The sequence below is a fragment of the Lithobates pipiens genome, unplaced genomic scaffold (assembly GCF_037356315.1).
Source record: "Lithobates pipiens isolate NorthernLeopardFrog02 unplaced genomic scaffold, aLitPip1_a1.2 Scaffold_18, whole genome shotgun sequence".
Classification (NCBI taxonomy): domain Eukaryota; kingdom Metazoa; phylum Chordata; class Amphibia; order Anura; family Ranidae; genus Lithobates; species Lithobates pipiens.
The window spans coordinates 636,058,605-636,086,010 of NW_027507758.1; the positions used below are offsets into that span (position 1 = coordinate 636,058,605).

General features: G+C 48.8%; 1 protein-coding gene across 1 annotated transcript in view; it reads right to left on the reverse strand.

Annotated features, from left to right (window-relative positions):
* The window catches only part of LOC143986893 (uncharacterized), a 74,014-nt gene extending 65,450 nt beyond the window's left edge, over positions 1 to 8,564 (reverse strand). Inside the window, 6 exon segments of the mRNA XM_077485299.1 lie at positions 4,890 to 5,031; positions 5,153 to 5,359; positions 5,439 to 5,609; positions 7,054 to 7,151; positions 7,268 to 7,391; positions 8,527 to 8,564. Coding sequence (XP_077341425.1) covers positions 4,890 to 5,031; positions 5,153 to 5,359; positions 5,439 to 5,609; positions 7,054 to 7,151; positions 7,268 to 7,352 — 703 coding nt within the window. The 5' untranslated portion in view covers positions 7,353 to 7,391; positions 8,527 to 8,564.
* Positions 8,565 to 27,406: the final 18,842 nt, after the last annotated feature.

Here is a 27,406-nt window from a genome sequence, read left to right on the forward strand (position 1 = left end):
GCCTTCTTAAAGAGGAAGTAAACTCTCCCACTCTGATGCTTCTTTTCATTTAGTCCATTATAATAAGTAATTATCAAAGTATAGCCACTGTAATCCAGTCCAAATCACATATTACTTACTGTTTAAAGAAACTTTAAAAAACTTGTTTCCAGGGGTTAGGCAGCGCCATCTTAAGTATTGTTTTCTGAGTCCACAGTGGAGTGTATTTCCGCCCTTACATTGAGCACTTCCTGTACTGTTAACCAAGCCTCCTTCTCAATCCAACATTTCTATGGCAACCCTGCTTCCCTGTTCTTAGCAAACCTAGTGTTTGCCTGTATGAGTCCTATCAGCTTTAGCTGATAAGACTGCAGTACTGCTGTCCCATGCCCTGCTTTACACTGTATGTCATGTCACATGGTGTGTAGAAGGAAGCTCTGAGTGATTATGAAACCTCCTGGGAGTTCAGTGTTGTGTGCCGTAGGAAGTCCTGATAACACATAGATAAGACATAGAGACTGTGCTGTAAATCAGGGGAGATCTGGGCATGCTCAGTGATGTCATTCTAAAGAACAAAAAGGATTACAACAATACTAAGCAAGTAAGGAGATATCTACAAGCAGTGTTCATTAGGGTTTTTTTATGCTGATTCACATGTGACAAAGTTGTAGGGGAGGGTTTACAACCACTTTAAATGACTTCCATTCTTTCCATCTGTTTATCATTCCCTCTATTCCCTCCTCTCCACAGTATCTCCGATATTCCATGTTATATGTCTCTTCTACCCTTCCAAGCCAATCTTTTATTGTGGGGCTTTCTGTTTCTTGCCAGTATCTTGGTATCTGACTTTTAGCTGCATTGATCAGGTGAGGTATCACTTATTCTTTACACTGTTTTATTGAACTTTCTGTCCCATGAAACAAGCACGTCCAAGTAGACATGTGCATTTGTTTTCGTCCGAATGCATTTTTACAAACAAACGATAACGAACACGCAGAATCTGAAAACTGAAAGACCCGAAAATGAAATGCTTATTTTTGTTTTTGTTACAACAACAGTTCGATATAGATAGGAGATTCGACATGACGCTGACAATAGCGATCTGTGTCTATCGAACCTGTGATCGAATGTGCTTAACCTTAGCTCTATTAGTACAAGATTATTCGACACAGAGAGAAAAGATTTGACACAGAGAGAAAAGATTCGACACAGAGAGAAAAGATTCGACACAGAGAGAAAAGATTCGACACAGAGAAAAGATTCGACACAGAGAAAAGATTTGACATGGATAGAAAAGATTCGATATGAAGATTCGACAAAACAGTTGCAGCGAGCGGACATTTATGATCAAATGCTCCGCCCATAGGCTATAGAAGAATTCTAATGTTGGTTGACTAGTATTAATAGTTAATAAATATAATTATTACTAGTGTCATACAACATTAGAATTCTACTATAGCTTGTAGGTGGAACATTCGACCGGAAATGTACGATTGCGGCGTCGTACAGTTTAGCTGCTCCGTTGAATCTTCTTAGAACATTCGACAGACACCATTAGCCTTAAATGACAGATTCCACTTTAATTATTTTGGATTTTTGGATGAACACATTTTTAACAAAACTAAATAAATAAAAACGAATTTCGGGAGTAACTAAATGAATTTATTTTTCAGATGAAAACGAAATTCCGAAACAAAATATTTCAGTGTGCACATGTCTACGTCCAAGGTTCTTTTAATATTTCTCTGTTAGTGATTTCTTTTATTAACTGTACGATCTCTTTCCAATGGCTTTATATTTTTGGGCAATCCCACCATAAATGTGTCATCGTTCCCACTACTTTACATCCCCGCCAACAATATGGCGATTTCCCTGTTTGATATTTACTTATTTTGTCTGGGGTTATATACCATCTTGTAAGGCATTTATAGTTCATCTCTGCTGTATTAGAGTCAACTGCGGAGCTATGTACCAGTCTCAAGATTTTTTCCTAATTATTGTTTATTCCCTCATGTTCCCAATTCTTTTTCCCATTTTTTTTTATTTTTTTTTTTATGTATGGCGGGACCTCCAGCCCTTCCTCTGCCACTAGAATTTTATAAATCCGTGATATACCATTCTTTGCATTTGATGCCATACTTAGCCGCTCCAGCAGCCTTAGATCTTTTCGCTGATCTTATTGGTTGTGGCAAAGCTAGGACAAAGTGTTTCAACTAGAGGTACCGCCATTCGGTAATCACCATCAAATCTGTCTTCATTCTTGAAATGTGCGTATTTTCCCCTTTTCTATTATATCCTTTAGTTGTGCGTTTTTCATTTTTTATCCACTCTCCAAATAATTTCCCTTTCCCAGTGTAAAGTCATTTGTTTCTTTGAGTGATATTAGTGGAGAGTTATATTCCCATTTACTTTGTTTATGTATTAGATCCCAGATTCTAAGTACATTTCGTGTCATTGCGTGTGTATTCTCACCCAGTGCTCTATATTGAGGTGCGATCCAAATGATTCTACCCAACCGTGATTCACTCATTGTATTCTCAATTTGTACCCATCTTTTTTCGTTTTTCTTCCTTCTCCACTCCATTACTCGTGAAATCAACACCGCATTATAATATTTTTTTAAAGTCTGGTACCTTTCGACCACCTTGCTTTTTATCTCTCCTTAGTACCGAGAATTAAATTCTCGGTTTTCCTTTTCTACCAAATGAACTTGGTTATTATGTTTTTTAGTGTTTTAAAATATGTCTGAGATGGGGGAATAGGCAACATTTGAAATTTGTACATAACTTTTGGTACTCTTACCATCTTTTTGGTATTTATTCACCCTATCCATGAGAGGGTGACCTTGTTGCTATTTTCCTTATTTCCATTTTTATTTCATGTAATAGAGGGATGTACACTAATTTACCTGGTATAATTTCCCTGGGGATGATGTTAACCACTTGCCGACCAGTGCACGCCGATGTCCGTCGACAGAATGGCACGGCAGGCAAATGGGCGTACAAGTACGTCCCTTTTAAATTTGCCGCCCTGCCATAGGGAGCGCGCCGGCGGGCGGCGCGCTCCCGCGCTGGTCGGGACCCCCGTGAGTCCGGTCGCGGGACCCGCGGACTCGATTGCCACGGGCATACCCGCGATCGTCTCACGGAGCGGCCGAATGAAGAAATGCCGTTGTAAACAGCATTTCTCCATTCTGCCTAGCAACTAGTGACGCTGATCTCTGCTCCATGTGATTGGAGCAGAGATCAGTGTTCACTAAATTAAAGCCCAACCCCCCCACAGGTAGTAACACACCCCTAGGAACACTTAACCCCTACACTGCCACCCACTGGTTAACCCCTTCACTGCCAGTGTTATTTACACAGGAATCACTGCATTTTATATAGCAGTGATTACTGTATAAATGACAATGGTCCCAAAAATGTGTCAAAAATGTCCGATAGGTCCCCCACAATGTCGCAGTCACAATAAAAATCACTGATCGCGGCCATTACTAGTAAAAAAAAAATAATAAAAAAATTATTAATAAAAATGCTATAAAACTATCCCTATTTTGTAAACGCTATAACTTTTGCGCAAACCAATCAATAATCGCTTATTGCGATTTTTTTTTTACCAAAAATATGTAGAAGAATACGTATCGGCCTAAACTGAGGGAAAAAAAAGTTTTTTTATATATTTTTGGGGGATATTTATTATAACAAAAAGTAAAAAATAATGTGTTTTTTTCAAAATTGTCGCTCTATTTTTGTTTATGGCGCAAAAAATAAAAACCGCAGGGGTGATCAAATACCACCAAAAGAAAGCTCTATTTGTGGGAAAAACAAGACGTCAATTTTGTTTGGGAGACACGTCGCACGACCGCGCAATTGTCAGTTAAAGCAACGCAGTGCCGAATCGCAAAAAGTGGTCTGGTCTTTGACCAGCAAAATGGTCCGGTCTGAAAGTGGTTAATCTCATTCCTATATATTTTAATTCTGTCTTCCATATAAATTGAACTTTTTGCTAACTTAGCTATAAGTAAGCACTTATTATAGTGTGAAACGCGTGAGTCCCTTTTCTGTATCACTTTTGCTGTGGACTGTATTATGTGATCTTCAATTTGCAATAAAAGATAAAAGATACAAGAAAAGATATTCTTTCCGGAGTGCGGCTGTCCAGAGTTTTTTTGTTTCTCTTCACCAGAGTCATGACAGATGTTATCACATTATTACCAACATGTAAAACTCTGAGCTCCAATCAAATCATTAATGTACAACTTATTACGTGGGATACAACAGTTAGGATTTTATAGTATCAGAATGATGTAATGTACAACATAGAGTATATAGTGCAGGGGTCAGGAGTATGTAATGTACAATATAAATTATATAGTGTAATGATCAGGACTCATAATATTGGTATTCAGTAATCAGTGGAAGATGAAATGATTACATGAGACAAGTTGCAGAGGTCCCACACCGCTGCCTCCCATCTCCTGAGACTGCACTCAGTGACTTGGGTCTGAGACTATACAGACATATCCCTCCACCCGGCAAAGCCAGCAGACAACAGAGCAAGTAATCTTGGGGGGATTGTTCTGTCAGAGATCTTACTAGACCCGGGTATGGGGCAGAAGACCCAAAGCACATACCCCAGGTGCCTAGATCTAGTAACACCTATGGTGAAAATGAACATTTTGCTGTCAGCTGAACCCCAGAATCTCCATAAATCCAGTCTAGATACATAAATTGTGTCGGCAGCACAGAGAAGGAAGATTATCCGAGAGAAATCCAGGAATACAGGACGGGGAACACAGCTCAGGAAAGTGACCAGGGGATTACAGGCTGATATCACCCAGTCCCCACCCTACTCTGGACCAATCAGTGAGCAGTATGGGTGGAGGAATGTATTTAGTGTTAATGACCCACCTGTGCTGATCTCTGTAGGAGTGTCCTCCTCTATAAATGTCACCGTTATTCCATCCTCCTCCATAGACTGCTGATCATCCCTCACATACCTCTCTTCTTCTTCTGATTTCACCTCAAATTCTATATCCATTGGATCTCCACTCTAAACCAAGAAAATGAGAGAGAATATCATCTGTAAGATAGAAGATTTATTATTGTGACATCACATAGAAAATCCACACATTGTCTCTACAAGTGTGTTTTATAAGCTCCGTCCCACCAACCTTGCAATAGTGAGTGATGGTGTGACCTTCCTGTGTGGAATCCCGGGAATACAGAGGACGGGGACAGCTCTCTGGTGGGTTCCTGGTATTTGGTGGCTCCATCATATCCTTGTGTCCTTCTGAAAACTCCTCCATCACTCCATACTCCTCATCCTCCTCTTTATACTCTTCTTTAACATCAGTATTATCCTGCATGAGGATTCCACTCTGAATATATAATAAAACATTCATTGTAACAAACATGCTGTGTATAAATCAGAACTACCAATAATTGTCAATCATCTACCTGATGGTGAGGGATGGTGTGACCTTCCTGTGTGGAATCCCGGGAATACAGAGGATGGTACAGATCTTTGTGTTCTTTTAGAAACTCTGACTCCTCCATCACCCCATCCTCATCATTCTCCTCTTTTATCTCTTCTTTAACCTCAACTTTAGAATCTCTCAGGTCTCCACTCTAAATATATAATAAAAATGACATCAAAGGTAACAATGCAGATAATGTACAGATCCTAATGATACTAGGGATGCACCGAAATTTCGGCCGCCGAAACATGTCGGCCGAAAATGGCTCTTTCGGCAATTTGCTGAAAGAAAAAACAGCCGATAATTAAGCCGAAAATGGGGCGGGGCGGAGCTCCGCCCCCGCCCCTGGTGCCGCCCATCATGGGAGATCTATAACGCAGGAGAGCTGCCTCCGCCGCCTGGCTCAATAGAGCACCGGGAACATCACAGCTTTAATTTAAATAGTTCTGTGTTCCCCCATTGTGCGCCGTCGCATACAGCCCCTCCCCCTTGTCCGGGGAACTGTGATAGACAGATTATCCTTCCAGATTGGACGGGTGATCTGTCTATCACAGTTCCCCAGACAAGGGGGAGGGGCTGTATGTGACGGTGCGCGACGGGGGAACACACAGCTATTGAAATTAAAGCTGTGATGTTAAAAAAAAAAGCAAAAAAGGAGGGGAATTTTGGGACTTTAAATGAAGCACAAGTATGTGCCTCCATCCCGCAGACCTTATTGGCAGGACGCCGGCTGGACGGATCTCTCATCCTAATATCTTGTCTGCTGGTGTTTTAGGAGCGATGTTTAGATATGTTGTTTTCAACAATTGCCACACACTCCATATCTGATACTCTTCAACACTGCTGTATCTTTTTGGTTTTGCCTGATATCGCATCCATGTCTATGCCGCCTCAGTTCCCGGGGAGGGATTTACTTTTTTAACTATATATTAAATTTATTTTTGTTTTACATCTAGTGGATGCATATCTATTATGTGGATGTACTTGCTGATGTCGGTTTTGCTGTCATAGGCACTACCATGCCATACTACCCAATTATTTTATTTATTACTACTATGTGCTGCTATATGTGAATACTATATATCATGCTTCTACTGTACTTACGCCTATATACTTTATGAATTTGATCTTTATTATTTTTTATGATCTGTTACTGAACAATCAATAAAAAATTTTTTATTTTTTTTAATATGGTTAAAACCTACCTCCATTATCCAAGTGCTTCATTTTAAAGTCCCAAACTTCCTCTATTACGTAAAGCTGTGATGTTCCCGGCGCTCTATTGAACCAGACGGCAGAGGCGGCTCTCCTCTCTATTTTCTGCATCACTGGCTGCACGGGGGCATCACTGACTACACAGGGGACACCACACTGGCTGCACGAGGGGACACCACACATCTCTTTTATCATGACGCCAGTCTCTGACCACCTCCTGTATAAAAATATTTTTTAAAAACAGTCATTTTCAGTATTGGTGCTGTTTCGGTATCGGTTTTCGGCCTAGTGTATTTTTAATTTTCGGTATCGGTTTCGGCACCAAAAAACCCATTCGGTGCATCCCTAAATGATACTATCAGTGATTGTTCCTCACCTACCTGATGATGGTGGGGGATGGTGTGACCTTCCTGTGTGGAATCCCGGGAATACAGAGGACGGGGACATCTCTCTGGTGGGTTCCCATTACTGGATCCATCTGTAGGAAACACACACACTGACTGAATACATTGTTTCTATGTGTTTATCAGATGATGGGGGATCTAGGTGGAGCCTCCGTACTGCTCTCTCCTTTACAATAAAGTCTCCTCTTACCTGGTGATGTGAGGGGCGGCTGATTGTCCATCATGACGTCCTTGTAGAGATCCTTGTGTCCTTCTAAATACTCCCACTCCTCCATGGAGAAATAGACAGTGACATCCTGACACCTTATAGGAACCTGACACACACAATGATACAGTCACCATCCAGACAGGAATGTGTGAAAGTAAGCTCTCATGTGATCAGGTGACGTGCGGAGGAACGGAGTGTAAATAGCAGACAATTTTCTCCGGGGCTCCTAATGGTGGGGATGGATTTTGCGGAGTGCTGGTGCCAAGTTTCCACCCCCCAGGATCACTGCAGGTGTGGAGAAAAGCTGTGTAAGAGGATATGGAGGAGAGATGAGGAGGAGATCCAGGAATCAGGATAAAGGTCAGGACAAGCAACAGACGAGCGCATCCAAGAGATGAAGCCGGGGTCACTACACAGAAAATCAATCCAAGGAAACAACAGGCAGGACGAGGAATAGCAAGAAGGAGCTCAGAGACAAATGAGAATATTGCTCAGCCAATGGGAGATGATCTCAGCATGACTTACATAATGAAGGAGATGAGGGGGAGGGGAGGAATAGTGACCATAGAGACATGGAAATTCAGCTGGTTCAGCAGGGAGCGGTCACATTTCCATGCATGCATGGCAGCACAGTGGTGTAGTGGTTAGCACTCTCACCTAGCAGCAAAAGGGTCACTGGATCAAATCCCAAACACGACACTACCTGCCTGGAGTTTGCATGTTCTCCCTGTGCCTGCGTGGGTTTCCTCCAGGTACTCTGGTTTCCTCCCACACTCCAAAGATATGCTGGTAGGTTAATTAGATCCTGTCTAAAAAATTGGCCAAATATGTGTATGTATTTGTAAGCATGTCAGGATCCCCATGGGGCAAAGGACCACGCTATACCGCAGATGGACACTGGAGGCGATTCAGTTCACATAGGTAGCGCTATACAAGTCACTCATTCATCCATGTGTGGTCACTGCCGGATAAAAGTCACTCAATCAGCAGCTGCAGCCAATAGCTTCATCACTGATCTGTGTATTCTGAGAGCGGAGGAGTGCCCCCCATTGTCAGAATACAATAGTGCAGCGGTGAGGATTCCCCCATCCCCCTCCAATGTGTGGATGGGGGAATCACTTCCGTTTTTTCCTCTCATCCCGCTGGATGAATGATAAAACTGAACCATGTATGGCCAGATTTGGAAGGAAGATATATTCATCATCAACTGATCCCCCTGAAGGGGTTAATCTACATATTACCTCCTCTGCCGCCAGATCCAGCAGTCTTCTCTCTACTTTCTATGGAACTTCCTGTACCTGACATCACTTCCTGTCTGTACCTGACATCACTTCCTGTCTTCCATAGAGACTTCCTGTCTGGGTAGAGGTGAGATCACCACCTTTTGGAGCTCAGAGGAACTGCAGCCCAGAGAAACATCTCGTAGTGTGAACCCGGCCTTGTGCTGTGTGTATGTACTGTATATCCTTATAGATGGGTCATCTCCACTCCCACCAAGGGGGATAGAAATATATTACTGCTCGGGGGGGAGACATTTTGGCCCCTTTGATTTTGCAGTAAAATTGATGTCAGATTTAGTCATGTAGAACATCTGTTATATGGATACAAAGAACCCCAGCTGAGAATAAAGGGTGGAAATGGCTCCTGATCCCCAGATTTTAGCTCCACAAGATGATGATCTCACCTCTAAACAGGAAGTGTGTATGTCAGGGGTAGGCAACCTTATAAGGGTGGAGATCCACCTGAACAACACGGGGAGAGACAAAGATCACCGAGCACAGTGCCACCTCCTCACACCAGATTGCCATACTACCGTGTCGCAATCGCATGCATTGTACAGCAAGCATAGGTTTAAATCAGATGGTGAGGAGGCAACCTATCGCCTCCATGTCACCTGTCAACACACACTTGGGTCACTTTTCAGAGGAGCAGCAGTGCCTGCTGAACTTGTGAATGAGCCCTTAGTTGCATTTGGCAGCGGCACCCTTAGGGCTTGTTCAAAGTTGGGGGTGGTAAAACAGCAGGATATAATAGAAGTCTATGGCTAAGCGCAGCAAACCAGCAGGAAAGCTGCAGATACACTTCACCCATGGTGTGGGTAAACCACAGCACATCAGTGTGAAAGCAGCCCTATACTATTATGCCCAGTGTATTGCTTCACACTGACCTGAAGATCTCTTCTTTCCTGCTGCTGGCACCACTCTGGAGACCGCTAGCCGGGATAAGAGGTGACATGCAGTTGGTATCACTCCGCATGGGACAGGAGACGGCACTACAGAGGAGGCATCGGATTATGCAGCTCTTGCTCCCTTCTACAGCTCTAATTTTACAAGGAGTCCCTCTGCATTGCACTATGTTTGATGCTCTGAAAGGAGCGGGTCAGCAAACCCAGACCTACCAGTCACCTGGCCGCAATCTACTGGTTGCTGACCCCCCGCTGTATGGAATACAGATAGGACATTTCATAAGACGTAGAGAGAAGACGTTGCTGGATCTGGCGGCAAAGGAGGTAATATGTAGATTAACCCCTTCAGGGGGATCAGTTGATGATGAATATATCTTCCTTCCAAATCTGGCCATACATGGTTCAGTTTTATCGTTCAGCCAGCGGGATGAGTAGAAAAAAACTGAAGCGATTCCCCTCCCAGCATGAGCTCATGCCATCTGCCTATGTGGAGCTCTCATCTCATTCAGTCGTGTGTTTTTTAGACCATCTTTTATTGTTTTAAGACCCCTTTCACACCGAGGGTGTTCTGCAGGCGCTATAGCGTTAGAAATAGTGCCTGCAATCCGCCCTCAAACTGCTGCACCATTTATTGCCCCGAGGGCTTTCACACTGGAGCGATGCGCTGGCAGGACGTCAGGAAAAGCAGCTTCTTTGGAGCGGTGAAGGAGCGGTGTGTTTACCGCTCCTCCACCGCTGCTCCCCATTGAAATCAATGGGGCAGCGCTGCAATACCGCTGGCAAAACGCCGCTATTGCGGGTGGTTTTAACCCTTTCTCAGCCGCTAGCGCGCGGGGGGTAAAAGTGCCATCAAAAATAGTCTAAAAATTCCGACATTATAGCTGCCCCACCCCTCCAGTACCTTCTCAGCCAATAGAAACATGTCTGTGTATACTGTGTGATTGTATACTGTGTGTGTGTATACCATGTGGCCCCATAATCTCAGATTGCCTGGGGGCCCCATAATCTCCTAATGCCCGGGGGCCCCATGAGTTGTCAGTCCACCCCTGTGGGGGTCTTTCCTCTGGAAAAAAAAAAGTTTAATAAAGTTTCATATGAGGTTACTGTTGCTGCTTTCCACTGCAACTGCAGCGTTGTTTACTTGTGGGAACATTCGCCAGTGGATAAATACTAATTGGGATGCCAAGTAGTATAGACGTAGGTCAGGTATTGCCAATTCCCCCTCGTTGGACCGGCAATTGTAATATCTCCAAAGAGACTCTAGCTGCCTTATTGCCCCATAGGAAAGATGTCAGCAAGGAATTGACATGTTTGAATATTTTCTTCAGGATGCACTTTGTGGCATTGGAAAGCACATATAAAAATGGGGCTGAATGGTGAAAGAAAGAAATGGGGCTCCAATGGTGAAGTATGTAAACTACATTTATTACGTTTAAAACGAATGAACTGGTACTCACAAACAAATAAGTCAAACAGGCTTGAAAAACAAACGAGCGCTCCGCTCGTGTTACGGACGTCACTTCCGGTGTCCTAATTCCTCGTATTCCTGCGCGTATCGTCACCTGTCACGTGACTTTATCAGGGAATACTGATGAAGTCACGTGACAGGTGACTATACGCGCAGGAATACGAGGAATTGAAGATCTGAAGACAAATAGTAAAATCAAATGATATGCAATGTGATGGTCATTTGATCTCCATTTTATTAAAGCCCCACTTCAGGCTGAGGTATTATTTACTCACTACCTGGGGGTCTGCGGAGGGGGTGGGGGGCTTATTGGAATATGGAAGCCCCCTTTAACAAAGGGGCACCCAGCTCGATATCGAGCTTAGATAAGTGGGAGAAGGACCTTGAACAAACTTGTACACCATCCCAACGGCAGAAAATAATACATTTAACTTTTAAGTCATCTAGATGTACTAAGATACAAGAATTAAATTATAAAGTACTAATGCGTTGGTATTACACCCCATATCGAATGAATAAATTCTCTTCAGAAATGTCAGATAGGTGCTGGAGGGGTTGTAAGGAGAGAGGCACTATAGCTCATATTTTCTGGTTTTGTCCAGTAATTAGACAGTTTTGGCAAGAAGTCCAGAGAATCTCTCAATTATTTACTGATTACCAGATCCCGGAAGACCCGGCTTTTTTCTTATTACAATGCTCACAAATTCCATTAGAGAGATATAAGAACTCAATGCTATGCCATTTGGTGAATGCAGCCAAAAGCTGCATTACCATACGTTAGAAAGAGTCAGGGTCACCTCGAATCTCTAATTGGTTAAATAAAGTAAGAAGAATCGGGATCATGGAAAAATTGATCCCTATGTCTTTGGAGGAAAGGGAATGTCTATTGCAAGTTTGGGCTCCATGGGAGTCATTTTGACAATCAGATGAAGGGAAAAGGTTGATTGGAGAGGAACTAGAGCAGGGGTGCCCAACCAGTGCCCCGGGGGCCACATGTGGCCCACGGAGCCCTCTGATGTTGGCCGCGACCTCCTGCTCTGTGATGGAATAGAATACTGTTATTAATAGTACGTTTATTACTAAAATCACAGTGTATATATGGGCATATCTGTTCTGCAGTGGTTACTGGGCTGCTTTCAAACTGATCTGCAGGTGCAGAGCAGTGCACCTGGGGGTTACCTGCACTAAGGCCGCGTACACACGGGCGGACTGTTCGCCCAACCTTGTTCGGCAAACAGTTTCATCAAACAGTCCGCTCAAAATTTGCATGAGCGGACTTGCCCACACACGAGCGGACTGTTTGACGAACAAGGTTGGGCAAACAGTTCGCTCAACTTTTGAAATGAACGGACTCGCCCACGTAAGGCGGAGGCAAATCCGCCCATTTCGAGCGCGTGTACAGGTAGGCGGGGCCCGCGAAGGAGACGTCGCGGGCTCCGCCGCCTGGAATGGGCTTAAAGGGGAACCCCAACGCCGAAAAAAATCGGCGTGGGGGTTCACCCCAAGTCCACACCAGACCCTTGTCCGAGCACGCTACCCGGCCGGCCAGGAAAGGGGGGCGAGCGAGCGCGCCCCCCCTCCTGAGCCGTACCAGGCCGCGTGCCCTCAACATGGGGGGTGCCTTGGGGAAGGGGGGGCCGCGCGGCCCCCCCACCCCAAAGCACCTTGTCCCCATGTTGATGAGGACAAGGGCCTCTTCCCGACAACCCTGGCCGTTGGTTGTCGGGGTCTGCGGGCGGGGGGCTTATCGGAATCCGGGAGCCCCCTTTAAGAAGGGGGCCCCCGGATACCGGCCCCCCACCCTATGTGAATGAGTATGGGGTACAATGTACCCCTACCCATTCACCTGTGAACTAAAGTACAATAAAAAACACAACACAGAGAAAAAATATTTTATTGCACAGCTCCGGGGGTCTTCCGTCTTCGGGGGTCTTCTCGCCGGACTCCTCCGCTATGTGTGTGTAGCTCTTTTGCTAGCGGAGGAGTCCGGCTTTCTTCCTCCCCGCCGCCGGCCTCTTCTCCCGACTTCGGGGGTCTTGTCCCCCTCTTCGGTTCTTCTGCCGGGCCACCGCGCCTGGTCCGGTGGCCCGGTCTTCTGTCGCCGTCTTCCGTTCTTCTGTCGCCGCCTTCGGTTCTTCTGCCGGGCCACCGCGCCTTCTTGTAGCTCTTTTACAGGCGGTGGCCCGGTCTTCTGTCGCCGCCGCCGCCTTCCGTTCTTGTTCTTCTTCTTGTTCTTCTTCTTCTCCTGGAGATGTTGACTCGACGAGCTCTCCGGCCGGAATGCCAGGGACACGCTCCGCTGCCACTTATATAGTGACAATGGGGCGGTGTCACATGGTATATGTCACATGGGTTGGTCACATGGTGACCCCGCCCCCTTACGATGTCATAGTCCCCATGTGACATCAACCCATGTGACCAACCCATGTGACATATACCATGTGACACCGCCCCATTGTCACTATATAAGTGGCAGCGGAGCGTGTCCCTGGCATTCCGGCCGGAGAGCTCGTCGAGTCAACATCTCCAGGAGAAGAAGAAGAACAAGAAGAAGAACAAGAACGGAAGGCGGCGGCGGCGGCGGCGACAGAAGACCGGGCCACCGCCTGTAAAAGAGCTACAAGAAGGCGCGGTGGCCCGGCAGAAGAACCGAAGGCGGCGACAGAAGAACGGAAGACGGCGACAGAAGACCGGGCCACCGGACCAGGCGCGGTGGCCCGGCAGAAGAACCGAAGAGGGGGACAAGACCCCCGAAGTCGGGAGAAGAGGCCGGCGGCGGGGAGGAAGAAAGCCGGACTCCTCCGCTAGCAAAAGAGCTACACACACATAGCGGAGGAGTCCGGCGAGAAGACCCCCGAAGACGGAAGACCCCCGGAGCTGTGCAATAAAATATTTTTTCTCTGTGTTGTGTTTTTTATTGTACTTTAGTTCACAGGTGAATGGGTAGGGGTACATTGTACCCCATACTCATTCACATAGGGTGGGGGGCCGGTATCCGGGGGCCCCCTTCTTAAAGGGGGCTCCCGGATTCCGATAAGCCCCCCGCCCGCAGACCCCGACAACCAACGGCCAGGGTTGTCGGGAAGAGGCCCTTGTCCTCATCAACATGGGGACAAGGTGCTTTGGGGTGGGGGGGCCGCGCGGCCCCCCCTTCCCCAAGGCACCCCCCATGTTGAGGGCACGCGGCCTGGTACGGCTCAGGAGGGGGGGCGCGCTCGCTCGCCCCCCTTTCCTGGCCGGCCGAGTAGCGTGCTCGGACAAGGGTCTGGTGTGGACTTGGGGGGAACCCCCACGCCGATTTTTTTCGGCGTTGGGGTTCCCCTTTAAGCCCATTCCAGGCGGCGGAGCCCGCGACGTCTCCTTCGCGGGCCCCGCCTACCTGTACACGCGCTCGAAATGGGCGGACTTTCCGAGCGGGAACAGTCCGCTCATTTCGAAAGTACAGCGGACAAGCCCACACACGGGCGGACTGTTCGCTCAAACACAGTTTCAGCGGACAGTTTTTCGGAATTTCCGAAAGACTTTGTCCGTCCAACTGTCCGCTGAAACTGTCCGCTGAAAGCCCACACACGAGCGGACTGTCCGCCCAAACACTGTTCAGCGGACAAGGTTGGGCGAACAGTCCGCCCGTGTGTACGCGGCCTAAGCCATAGGCCCCTTTCACACGGTCAGTCCAACCCAATTGGACCTTCCATTCACCTCTAAGGAGTAGAAGATGTAAATGGATTTTCGTCCGTTTACAAACGCCTACCTCCAATTTGATCGTCAAAAAGAAAAAAAAAAAAGTAGAGTGGGCTCTATAGAGTAGAGTGGGCTGCCATACACCCACTCCACTCATTGTGGCCCACGACCGGTTACCAATTCGCATAGGTGGCCCTCGCTCTTCTAAAGGTTGGGCACCCCTGAACTAGAGGAATAGATTAGTTAGTAAGTGATGTGGCACTGGTTCCCCTGTCGGCAGGGGCGACATATTTATACTTATTTATTTAATTTGGGATCCCCCCCCTTTTTTTTTTCTTCTTCCTCTCTCTCTCTCTCGCTCTCTTCTCAGTTCTATAAGTCCCCTATGGCAGGGATCATCAACCCCTGGTCCCCGGCCCACTACCGGCCTGCGGCCCTTCTGCAGGTGGGCCGCGGGTGCGGGCGGCCGCAAGAAACATGCTGGGCTACCGGCATGAGAGCGCTGGGTGGATGGAAGAAGCGAGCGGGCGGGCAAGCAGAGATGATATTACCTCTCTCCGCCCCCTCTGCATCACCGCTCTTCTGCCCTCAAAGCCAGTGCTCTGTCTCAGTGTCGGAGGTGCAGCGAGGAGCAGAGAGATGACATCATCTCATACTGCCTGTCCCACATCGCCTCTCTCCTGCAGCTCCTCGGTGTGTGAAAACTTAGATTCCTTGTTCAGTGGCGCAGATTGTCTGCCCCCCCCCCGACAGCTAATCAGGAATGGTAGAAGGGTGTAGCCAGAGACTGACAGCCGAAGGAGTCCTGGACCCTCCCTCTGCCAGATGAGACCAGCTGCAGCATGAGGAGAGAGACACCCTGCAATATCCAGAGGGGCGATCCCACAGAGATGCAACATCATCAGTGACAGGTGAGCTATGTGTGGGAGTAAAGGTGAGTTGTGCTGGGACTTGTAGTTCACCCCCTCAGCTGTCTGCCTGACATACTACAAGGGGCGCTTCACTCACTCCGCATCTGGTGACAGGCAACGTGGCAGGTGGCAATCCACATCTTGTGGCAGGTGATGTGGCAATCGACATTCCGCATTTGGGGACAGGCAGCCTGGCAAGTGACTATGCACATCTAGTAGCAGGTGACAGTGGCAAGTGACACACTCAGGGCTCCCACTGATTCTACAGTATGCCAAGTTGAACTATTTCATTTATTACTGCAATGTAATAATAGAAATAATGCACTTCAATCACCCTGACACCATATCAAGCATGGTGCCGTGATGATTAAATCACTAACACCAGCCATTGCCCGTGAAAAATTGTCCACCCCTTAGCTACTTAAGAAATGTCAGATGGAGGAGCAGGCAGTCGGTGGGGAGCCTTCAATGAGACCAGAGGTTTTTTGTTTTTTTGGGTCAAGCAGTGCAGTGGGCATCGTGACTGAGGATGGATCTACATGGGGGGCATTGTTTTTTTTTTATTTTGTGTTCTGTCTTTACTCACTTTTTTGGTGAATGGGTAGGGGTACCCCATACTCATTCACATGGGGGGGCCGGGATCTGGGGGCCACAGCCCAGGGTTGTGGGGAAGAGGCCCTTGTTCCCATCAACATGAGGGGGAGTTTTAGGGCAGGGGGGGCTCTGCCTGCCTCTGCATGCAGCCTGGTATGTTTCAGGAGGGGAGGGGCGCTTGCTCGTCCCCCTCCCTTTCCTGGCCTACCAGGCTGCATGCTCGAATAAGGGTCTGGTATGGATTGGGGGGGGGGGACTCCACAACATTTTGTTCCTGAATTTTCTATTGCAGTATTCTTTTTTTCATATTACAGCTCTCAGTAAGTTTGTTACCATTTCATTTGGAGATTCGGATACATCTGAATCTCAGAATAACCAAAATGAGTCAGAAATAAAATGCACATGTATACTGGATCATTGTCTCCCAGAAATTAAGGAGATTAAGGGGGGATATGATCAACATGTACAAATATATAAGGGGTCCATATAGTAAACTTGGTGTTGAGTTATTCACTTTACAGTCAACAAAGAGGACGAGGGGGCACTCTTTACGTCTAGAGGAAAAGAGATTTCATCTGCAAATACGGAAAGGTTTCTTCACAGTAAGAGCTGTGAAAATGTGGAATAGACTCATTGCAGAGGTGGTTCTGACCAGCTCCGTGGATTGCTTTAAGAAAGGCTTGGATACTTTCCTGAATGTAGGTAATATAACTGGGTACTAACATTTATAGGTAAAGTTGATCCGGGGAAAATCCGATTGCCTCTCGGGGGATCAGGAAGGAATTTTTTCCCCTGCTAGAGCAAATTGGATCATGCTCTGCTGGGGTTTTTTGCCTTCCTCTGGATCAACTGTGGGTATAGAATTGGGTATATGGGATTGTATGATACTATTATTATTTTTTATTTAATTTTTTTATTTTTGTGGTTGAACTGGATGGTCTTTTTTCAACCTGACTAACTATGTAACTATGTAAATCTCACCTGGTGTTCTTGTTTGATGGTAAAGGAGAGGGTGTGAGGAGGAGAAGGGTGTGGTCAGAAATGATCTGACCGATGAGAAGGTCTGAGGAGTCGCGAATGGGATGTCACAGTGACCATGTAGCTGATATGCCCTCAGATATACTTTTATACAGGTATCACTATCCTGGATAAACACAATAATTATGGACTGATTTTCTTCCCTTTTAATACAGGTACATCTTAGCCCTTGTACACATGGTCGGACATTCCGACAACCAAATCCGTCGGATTTTGTCCAAAACTGTTGCATACACACGGTCGGACAAAGTTGTCGGAAACAGAACGTGATGACATTATTTCGTAACGATGGGACTACGTTCACGCTAGTAGCCAATAGCTTTGGTGTAGGAATTTGATCTAAACATGCGTGGCACTTTGTCCGATCGGAATTCTCTACACATGATTGGAGTATGTCGGATCGGAGCATTTTGTCGGAAAATTTTACCAACAAGTTGGAAAACTTGTTCCGTCGGGACAGTCCGATGGAGACCACAAAAAGGCAAAACGGTCCGATCGGACAAATTCCGTCGGAATCTCAGACCGTGTGTACAAGGTTTGTACCTCATCTTCACTTAATTCTTTATCCATTGAAAGTTTCGGTGATGATCTCTTACCATGGTCTCCCACCGTCACTTCTGTTTGGACTTCATTTCTTCACCTTTACATTCATCACTTTTCCTACCAATTTACTCCTTATTCACTGGTCTCACACCCCATACACTCACCCTTTAACATTGTTTTCGTGCTTTTGTCGTGGCTTTTTGTATTTTGTTTTCAATTATTGTTTTCACTATACCTCACCATTTCCCACATTCACACTAGGGGTGCTCGGAGCTCGCCCGGACGTCTGCCTGTGATGACCGCCGTCCTATATATGCCCTCTCGGCTCCCGACACTGATGCTCTGGGGTGGCTCGTGGTCCTTGGCGCCCTTCCTTCCAGCACACACATATTTGGAAGCCATCTTGTTTTATACAGGCTTTTGGGGGGCTTTATCCATCCTCCCCTACCCTGACTTAGTATACTTACCTACAAATATTTTCCTATTGCAGATATCTTACATGTCTGCTCCTGAAGAGCGGTTTAAAGCCGTGAAACGCGTCAAGCTACTGCTGTACGAGTTACACAACCATCATGATATGTGTTTATACTTCTTCAAACATATTTGGGTTTTTAAGCCTATTGACAGTGCAGATGCTATTATCTTAACATATGTATCCAACTATGAGTATGGTGGTCCCTTTTATTTTACCTTGAATATCAATGGTTGTAAACATGTTATTATCAATTATTACCAGGTTACAAATTGGCACCATGTTATGGGTGCATTTCTGTGTACATGGAATGAATTGTATGTAAACTTGTTTTTACGCATCATTAAACCTTTATTTTCCACAATTTTACATTTTTGTTATCCTGGGCTTCATTTAAAGTCCCACTTTCTTCCTTTTTGCACCACCGCTGCCCCCTGCCGCGGTGAAGCTTTTATTTTCACTATCCTGGATAAGGTTACATTCTGGTAACTGGTCAGATGTGTAACTAGCTCCTTCAGGACCCCAAGAAACCATGAAGGCCCCCCCCTCCCCCCCGACTATGGCCGGGGCCCTTCCCACTGATCTCAGGGCCCTTTACTCCTGTTGCGTGGCCCTTTAATATGGTCCCATAGTGGATCCCTTTCATATGTTCTGCAGCTGGCTCCCTTCCTTCTGTCTTGGAGTTCCCCCACAGTGGTGGAATGCCAGGGCCTAGTTGCAAGTGCAACCTTTGCGACCCTAGCAGGTCTGTCACTGGTGTCAGTAGTAATGTGAATGGTGTCAGTCAGTAGAGCAGTGGACGGTGTCAGTATGACAGTGGACTTTGTCAGTAATGCATTGGATTTGGTCAGCAGGGCAGTGGACGGGGTTAATAGTTTTTCATTTTTGTTATTTTATTTTTTTATGTTTTATAATTTTATTTTTTATCATGTTATTTATTTACAATTTTATTTTATTTTTTTATGCAATTTTTAAGGAGCCCCTTTGGGGGACTTTGGTGATATATGAGGTCTAAACAGACGTTTCACCTTTGAGACTGAAAAAGGAGATTGAGGACACCACCCTCAATCTCCATTTCTGAACCTTTAGCAGAATAAATAAATAGACAGGAATAATTTGGTACAGAGGCTTCCTGTTCAATCACACACTGAAGTATAGTAAACACAGTTAAGTACATTAAGTAACACAGCGAGTGATCTGTTCATTCAGAAAAAGAAGGGGTCGGCAAATTACATATTTACCTGCCTCTTCTCCTAATCTCCATCCTGAAAGCATCCCACTGTAACAGCTTGCAGGAGAGGGAAGGGGGAAGCCAGCAGCGCTGCAGGGAACGGACGGACGGACGGACGGGGGGGGACCAGAAGAGCACACAGGTCTGGGGGCAGCAGGAAACAAGTAACCTGAATACAGGGCTGGTGCAAGGTGCATTGGTGCATTTAGACCCGCCAAACTTGCCACACAGTAACACATCTCCTGTATTAACAGGGTCCCAACTCTGGATGAGAGGGCACCTTAAGCCTGGGGACAGAGGAGCGGTAAGTATTAGTAGATTTAAATACACTGACAAACTAAAGCCATACCCCAACTCACACTTTGTAATCAGTTACAGCTTTATCCCTTTTGGGCTAGAGCACTGGATGAAAATAAAAGTAAGTCTAAAAAAAGAAAACAAATGCAGATATCACATCTAATAAGGATACCTGGGCAATGTGACAGAAGAGGGAGGGATTGTGACTGGAAGGGGGGGAGAATGACAGGTAAGGCAATGTGACGGGGGTGGTAGTATGATGGGGAAGCAGTGTGACATGTGGGTGGGGGGGGGGGTGTAAGGTGACATAAGAGGGATGGTATTATAGGCGAGGTGTGACAAAGGCAGTATGACAGGAGGCAGTGTGATAAAAGGGGGGCAGTGTGACAGGGGGATATTGTGATAGGAGGGGGGCTGTGTGACAAGTGGGGGGGCTATGACAGCTGGGAGGGCAGTGTGACAGATGGGAGGAGTGACAGGTGGAGGAGCAGTATGACAGCTGGTTGTGTGATATGGGGGCAGTGTGACAGGTGCAGGGCAGTGTGACAAGTAGGGGGGTGATATGAGAGCTGGGGGGCAGTGTGACAGATGTTGGCAGTATAATGGGGAGCAGTGACAGGTGGATGAGCAGTATGACAGTGGATTGTGTGATGGGGGTGCAATGTGACAGCTGAGGGGGCAGTGTGAGAGAAGGGGGGCAGTGTGACAGGAAGGGGGGCAGTGTTACAGTAGGACACACCATGTACTCACTCAGACCTGGGAACTGCTGTGGCAGAGAATATATTTTCTGGCTTCCTTGTGGAAGAAGCCTGGGGAAAGTAAATCTTGCCCTTACCTGGCAGGAGCAGCCTGGAACCAAGAAGCTGGAGCCAGAATCGGGGGTGGAGCTGGGAGGCAGAACCAGGAGTCCTAGCAACCGATGGCTGCCAGAAACACCTAGTACCGGGCTAGATAGAAGGGGCGGCGGGACGACATATAGAGCAACCAATGCTCTGCATTCTCCTTCCTGCAACTGCTAAACCACCACTTCTGCTCCAGGATCCGGGTCATCAGGCTGGGCGGCAGACACTGGAATATCAGGCCGAGCAGCGAGCACCGTAACAGCAAGCTGAGTAACAGGTCCTAGCCCAGTGGGCTGGGTAATGGGCCCCGGGTCAGCGAGCTGGACGCATGGCACTGTCATGGATGTTATACATAAACATCCAAGCAGGTAGGCAGATCGCTGGGCTGCACCAGGGAATAGGGACAACAAATAAAATGAAAAATATATATTTATTAAAGATAAAGACACACGTGCACCGCCAAATAAACAGCAACCATAAGCAAGCAAAGAAAATACAAGACAAACCCCAAAACCACCTAGCTATCTAACTAATATAATACACAAGCAAGGAAAGAAACAAAAAATAAGGCAGGGACAAAAGCAACAAGGGGACAGAAACCAGGGATAAGGAAGCAGACCAAGGAGCAGGGAGTAGGACTGAATTACGGGATAACAAATGGGGTGCTGGAACAAGAGCAGGTACTGGAAGGAACAAGGGCTAGCAGAGGAATTCTGAAGCACTGAGCATAGTTCAGGGTGGGTCTATATAGTCCAGCAGACCCATGACAGGTGTGCTTGATGGCAAGTCTGAGCAGGGAGACACCCACTGGAATTACACCTTTTGGTGCAGAACGTAATAGTACCACCAGCAGGTGAAACCAGAAATGACACCGTTCCTGACAGGCACTGGCATGACAGGCTGAGACATGGGCACCGAAACTTCAGGCTGAGGCTGGGACACCGGACCTTCAGGCTGGAACACCGGATCTTCAGAACTTCAGGTTGAACAAAAGTTGGTTTACAAACAGCCTCTCTAACCCAGTGGCGGATCCAGGGGGGGCAACGGGGCAATTGCCCCCTCTGAGAATATGGCCAGAGGGTACCCGCGGCCAGTTCCGCGGGTGCCAGCGCGGCCAGTTCCGCGGGTGACTGGGTTGAGTGGACGGGTGAGGGGGGGCAGCTGGGCGGCTTAGGAGGGCTGCTGGCCAATCAGGAAGCCAGCGGGCAGGGAGATCTCATCTCTCACTGCCCTGCATCCCTCCAGTTCCGCCCTCACTGTGCGTGAAGCTGTGTGCAGCAGAGAGATTACATCATCTCTCTGCTGCCCATCTTCACTCTGGACTCAACAAAAGAACACCTTAGCAGAAAAGTGACACAGTAGGTGACAATCCGCAATGTATGGCAGGCTACGTGGCAAGTGACAATCAGCAATGTGTGGCAGGTAAGGTGGCAAGTGGTAATCCGCAATGTGTGGCAGGTGACGTGGCAAGTGACAATCAGCAATGTGTGGCAGGTGACGTGGCAAGTGGCAATCCGCAATGTGTGGCAGGTGACGTAGCAAGTGACAATCCGCAATGTGTGGCAGGTGACGTGGCAAGTGGCAATCCGCAATGTGTGGCAGGTGACGTAGCAAGTGACAATCCGCAATGTGTGGCAGGTGACGTGGCAAGTGGCAATCCGCAATGTGTGGCAGGTGACGTAGCAAGTGACAATCAGCAATGTGTGGCAGGCTATGTGGCAATCTGCATCTGGTGGCAGGTGATGTGGCAAGTGGCAATCAGCAATGTGTGGCAGGCGACGTGGCAAGTGACAATCCGCAATGTGTGGCAGGTGATGTGGCAATCCACAATGTGTGGCAGGCGACGTGGCAAGTGGCAATCCGCAATGTGTGGCAGGCTATGTGGCAATCTGCATCTGGTGGCAGGTGACGTGGCAAGTGGCAATCCGCAATGTGTGGCAGGCGACGTGGCAAGTGACAATCCGCAATGTGTGGCAGGTGATGTGGCAATCCGCAATGTGTGGCAGGCGACGTGGCAAGTGGCAATCCGCAATGTGTGGCAGGCTATGTGGCAATCTGCATCTGGTGGCAGGTGACGTGGCAAGTGGCAATCCGCAATGTGTGGCAGGCGACGTGGCAAGTGACAATCCACAATGTGTGGCAGGTGACGTGGCAAGTGACAATCTGCAATGTGTGGCAGGCTACGTGGCAAGTAACGATCCGCATTTGGTGACAGGAGACGTGGCAAGTGACAATCCGCATTTGGTGGCAGGCGACATGGCGAAAGACACCCTCAGGGCTCCCATTGATTCTGCATTAAGCGAGTTGAACCATTTCATTTTATATTACAATGTATTAATAGAAATAATGCGCTTCAATCATCCTGACACCATAACAGCCATGGTGCCATAATGATTGAAGCGCCAACACCAGCCATTTCCCATATAAATTGCCCCCAAAAAAACATATTTTATAGAAGTGCCCCTTCCGAGACTAGACTCTGGATCCGCCCCTGGTCTAATCAGGGATTGTACTGAACAAATGCAATCAGACGACACCTGCTGGGAACAAGAAGAATAATGTTCAGTGAAAAAAGCCAGATCATCCTCCAACAGCCATACTAGAGACTCCGCTCCTGATCGCTACTGAAGGGGGGAGAAAAATCACCACCACTCTTATGCCGCGTACACACGATCGTAAATTCAGCCAGCAAAAGACCGTTAAGAGCTTTTGGTCGGAAAATGCGACCGTGTGTACGCTCCATCGAACATTTGCAAACGACTGAGAGCAGGTTCTCAATTTTTCAGGGTCAGAAAAAATTTTGATTGTCTGTAGCAATGGGTAAAAGTTTGTTGCCATTCCACAAGCGGACGCAATTTTGAAGCGTGACATGTTGGGTATCAACTTACTCAGTGTAGCATTATCATTCACAATATATATAAAAAAATAAATTGGGCTAACTTTACTGTTGCCTTATTTTTAAAATTAAAAAAAGTATTTTTTTCCCCAAAAAAGTGCGCTTGTAAGACCGCTGTGCAAATATGGTGTAACAGAAAGTATTGCAACGACCGCCATTTTATTCTCTAGGGCAGGGGTCTCGAACTGGTGGCCCTCCAGCTATTGAAAAACTACAAGTCCCATGAGGCATTGCAAGGCTGACAGTTAAGAGCAAGACTTCCAAAGGCAATGGCATGATGGGACTTGTAGTTTCGCAACATCTGGAGGGCCAACAGTTTGAGACCCCTGCTCTAGGGTGTTAGAATAAAAAATATATCAAATGTTTGGGGGTTCTAAGTAAAGGGAAGGAGATGGGAAGGAAAACAGGCAGGGGAAGCTCCATTAGCATTGGTGGTCGCCTTGTCATACCAAAGGCCACCACAAGAGGGCGCCATATTCAAGAAGGAACCGTAGGACTGCAGAAGGCCGCAAAGCCGTTACAGGCTAACAGGTCAGGGTGCAAAGACGATACCAGGGCAAGCATGTGAATGCTTACCGGGTATTTATAGAATATAGAAGAATAATTCTCTCCTTTTACCTCGTGCAGTAGCGGAATGCCTGCAAGAGGGAGAGGAGAAGCATTCAGAGACTGCAGGAGGCAGATGGAGATAATTTTTCTTCTATATGCAGCCGCCCCACCGCTCCTCCTGTCCTGCTTCTCTCTGCTGCTTCCCCTGGTCTCTTCACCGCACCCATACTCTCTGCCACCCTGCCATGTTCTCTGCCATCCCCCCATGCTCCCTGCCATCCCTGATCCCCCCCATGCTCTCTACCATCCCCCCATAATCTCCACCCCCCCCCATGCTCTCTGCCATGCTCTCCACCTCCCCCCTAATGCTCTCTCCATCCCCCCCATGCCATCTGCCATCCCCCATGCCATCTGCCACCCCCATGCTCTCCACCTCCCCCCCCATGCTCTCCACGTCCCCCCCATGCTCTCCACGTCCCCCCCATGCTCTCCATCCCCCCATGCTCTCCGCCATCCCCCCATGCTCTCCACCACCCCCCCATGCTCTCTGCCATCCCCAAAGTCTCCACCTCCCCCCCATGCTCTCTGCCACCCCCCCGTTCTCTCTGCCACCCCCCCAGTGCTTTCTGCCACCCCCATGCTCTCCGCCACCCCCCCCCATGCTCTCTGCCATCCCCCATAGTCTCCACCTCCCCCCATGTTCTCTGCCATCCCCCTATGCTCTCCACCTCCCCCCTCATGCTCTCTGCCATCCCCCTATGCTCTCCACCTCCCCCCCATGCTCTCTGCCACCCCCCCATGCTCTCTGCCACCCCCCCCATGCTCTCTGCCACCCCCCCCATGCTCTCTGCCACCCCCCATAGGCTCCACCTCCCCCCCATGCTCTCTGCCATCCCCCTATGCTCTCCACCTCCCCCCCCGTGCTCTCCGCCACCCCCCCGTGCTCTCTGCCACCCCCCGTGCTCTCTGCCAACCCCCCATGCTCTCTGCCAACCCCCCATGCTCTCTGCCACCCCCCCGTGCTCTCTGCCACCCCCCCGTGCTCTCTGCCACCCCCCATAGTCTCCACCTCCCCCCATGTTCTCTGCCATCCCCCTATGCTCTCCACCTCCCCCCCATGCTCTCTGCCACGCCCCCGTGCTCTCTGCCACCCCCCCATGCTCTCTGCCACCCCCCGTGCTCTCTGCCACCCCCCCGTGCTCTCTGCCACCCCCCCGTGCTCTCTGCCACCCCCCCGTGCTCTCTGCCATCCCCCCATACTCTCCACCTCCCCCCATGCTCTCCGCCACCCCCCATGCTCTCTGCCATGCTCTCTGCCACCCCCCATGCTCTCCACCTTCCCCTATGCTCTCCAACTCCTCCCATGCCATCTGCCATCCCCCCCATGCTCTCCACGTCCCCCCCATGCTCTCTGCCATCCCCCATAGTCTCCACCTCCCCCCATACTCTCCACCTCCCCCCATACTCTCCACCTCCCCCCATGTTCTCTGCCATCCCCCCATGCTCTCTGCCACCCCCATGCTCTCTGCCACCCCCATGCTCTCTGCCACCCCCATGCTCTCTGCCACCCCCCATGCTCTCTGCCACCCCCATGCTCTCTGCCACCCCCCATGCTCTCTGCCACCCCCCATGCTCTCTGCCACCCCCCATGCTCTCCGCCACCCCCCATGCTCTCCGCCACCCCCCATGCTCTCCGCCACCCCACATGCTCTCCGCCATCCCCTATGCTCTCCACCTCCCCATGCCATCTGCCACCCCCCCATGCTCTCCACGTCCCCCCCATGCTCTCTGCCATCCCCCCATAGTCTCCACCTCCCCCCATACTCTCCGCCACCCCCCCATGCTCTCCACCTCCACCCATGCTCTCTGCCACCCCCCCATGCTCTCTGCCACCCCCCCATGCTCTCTGCCACCCCCCCCATGCTCTCCGCCACCCCCCCATGCTCTCTGTCATACCCCCATACTCCCTGCCGCCTCCCCCATACTCTCTGCCACCCCCCCATACTCTCCACCTCCCCCATGCTCTCTGCCATCCCCCATAGTCTCCACCTCCTCCCATGTTCTCTGCCATCCCCCCCATACTCTCTACCTCCCCCCACCATGCTCTCTGCCATCCCCCCATGCTCTCTGCCATCCCCCCATGCTCTCTGTCATTCCCCCATGCTCTCTGTCACCCCCCCCATGCTCTCTGCCACCCCCCCCATACTCTCCACCTCCCCCATGCTCTCTGCCATCCCCCATAGTCTCCACCTCCTTCCATGTTTTCTGCCATCCCCCCATACTCTCCACCTCTTCCATGCTCTCTGCCATCCCCCATAGTCTCCACCTCCTCCCATGTTTTCTGCCATCCCCCCCATACTCTCCACCTCCCCCCACCATGCTCTCTGCCATCCCCCCATGCTCTCTGCCATCCCCCCATGCTCTCTGTCATCCCCCCATGCTCTCTGTCCTCCCCCATTCTCTGTCATCCCATCATACTCTCTGCAGCCTCCCCCATGCTCTCTGCCGCCCCATGCTCTCTGCCGCCCCCATGCTCTCTGCCGCCCCCATGCTCTCTGCCGCCCCCATGCCCTCCACCACCCTGTGCTCTCCGCCACCCCCCATGCTCTCCTCCAGCCTCCCTGTGCTCTCTGCCGCCCTCCCTGTGCTATCCACCTCCCCACATGCTCTCCAATGCCCCCCTGTGCTCTCCACCTTCCCCTATGCTCCCCCCCGTGCTCTCCTCTTCCTCCCTGTGTTCTGCCTCTCCCCTGGTGGGTTCCCCCTCTCCCTCTCAGGGGATCTGTCAGGGAGGAGAGTGGGGAAGGTGCCGGTTAACATGTCATGGGCTGCTCAATGCAAAATGCCCGGGCCTATTTTTTGTCCCAGTCCGGGCCTGCTCCCGGGATTATGGAAAGCAGATCACCGCTGTTAGGCAGCCAGCAAAAAAAGACAAAACAAATTGTCATGTCTAAAAATTCACACTAAATACAGAAGTTCTAGCTGCACACATTTCAAATATATATGTAAGCTGCAGTGCCTATACAAAGCCTCCTCTGTATACTGCGGACCTAACGCTATCGTTTTCAGAGTCTCCAGGTTGGAGCCAGGGGTGGATCCAGAGTCTAGTCTCGGCAGGGGCAATGCCAGAAAATACTTTTTATGCAGGCAATTTATTCGGGGGGGGGGGGGGGGTGGCTGGTGTTGGCGCTTCAATCAGCCTGGCACCATGGTGATTATGGTGTCAGGATGATTGAAGCGCAATATTTATATTATTACATTTATATAAAATAAATGGTTTAACTCACCATAATGCAGAATCAGTGGGAGCCCTGGGCGTGTCCCTTGCCACGTCAGCCACCACACGTTGCGGATTGTCACTTGCCACGTCACCTGCCACACGTTGCGGATTGTCACTTGCCATGTCGCCTGCCA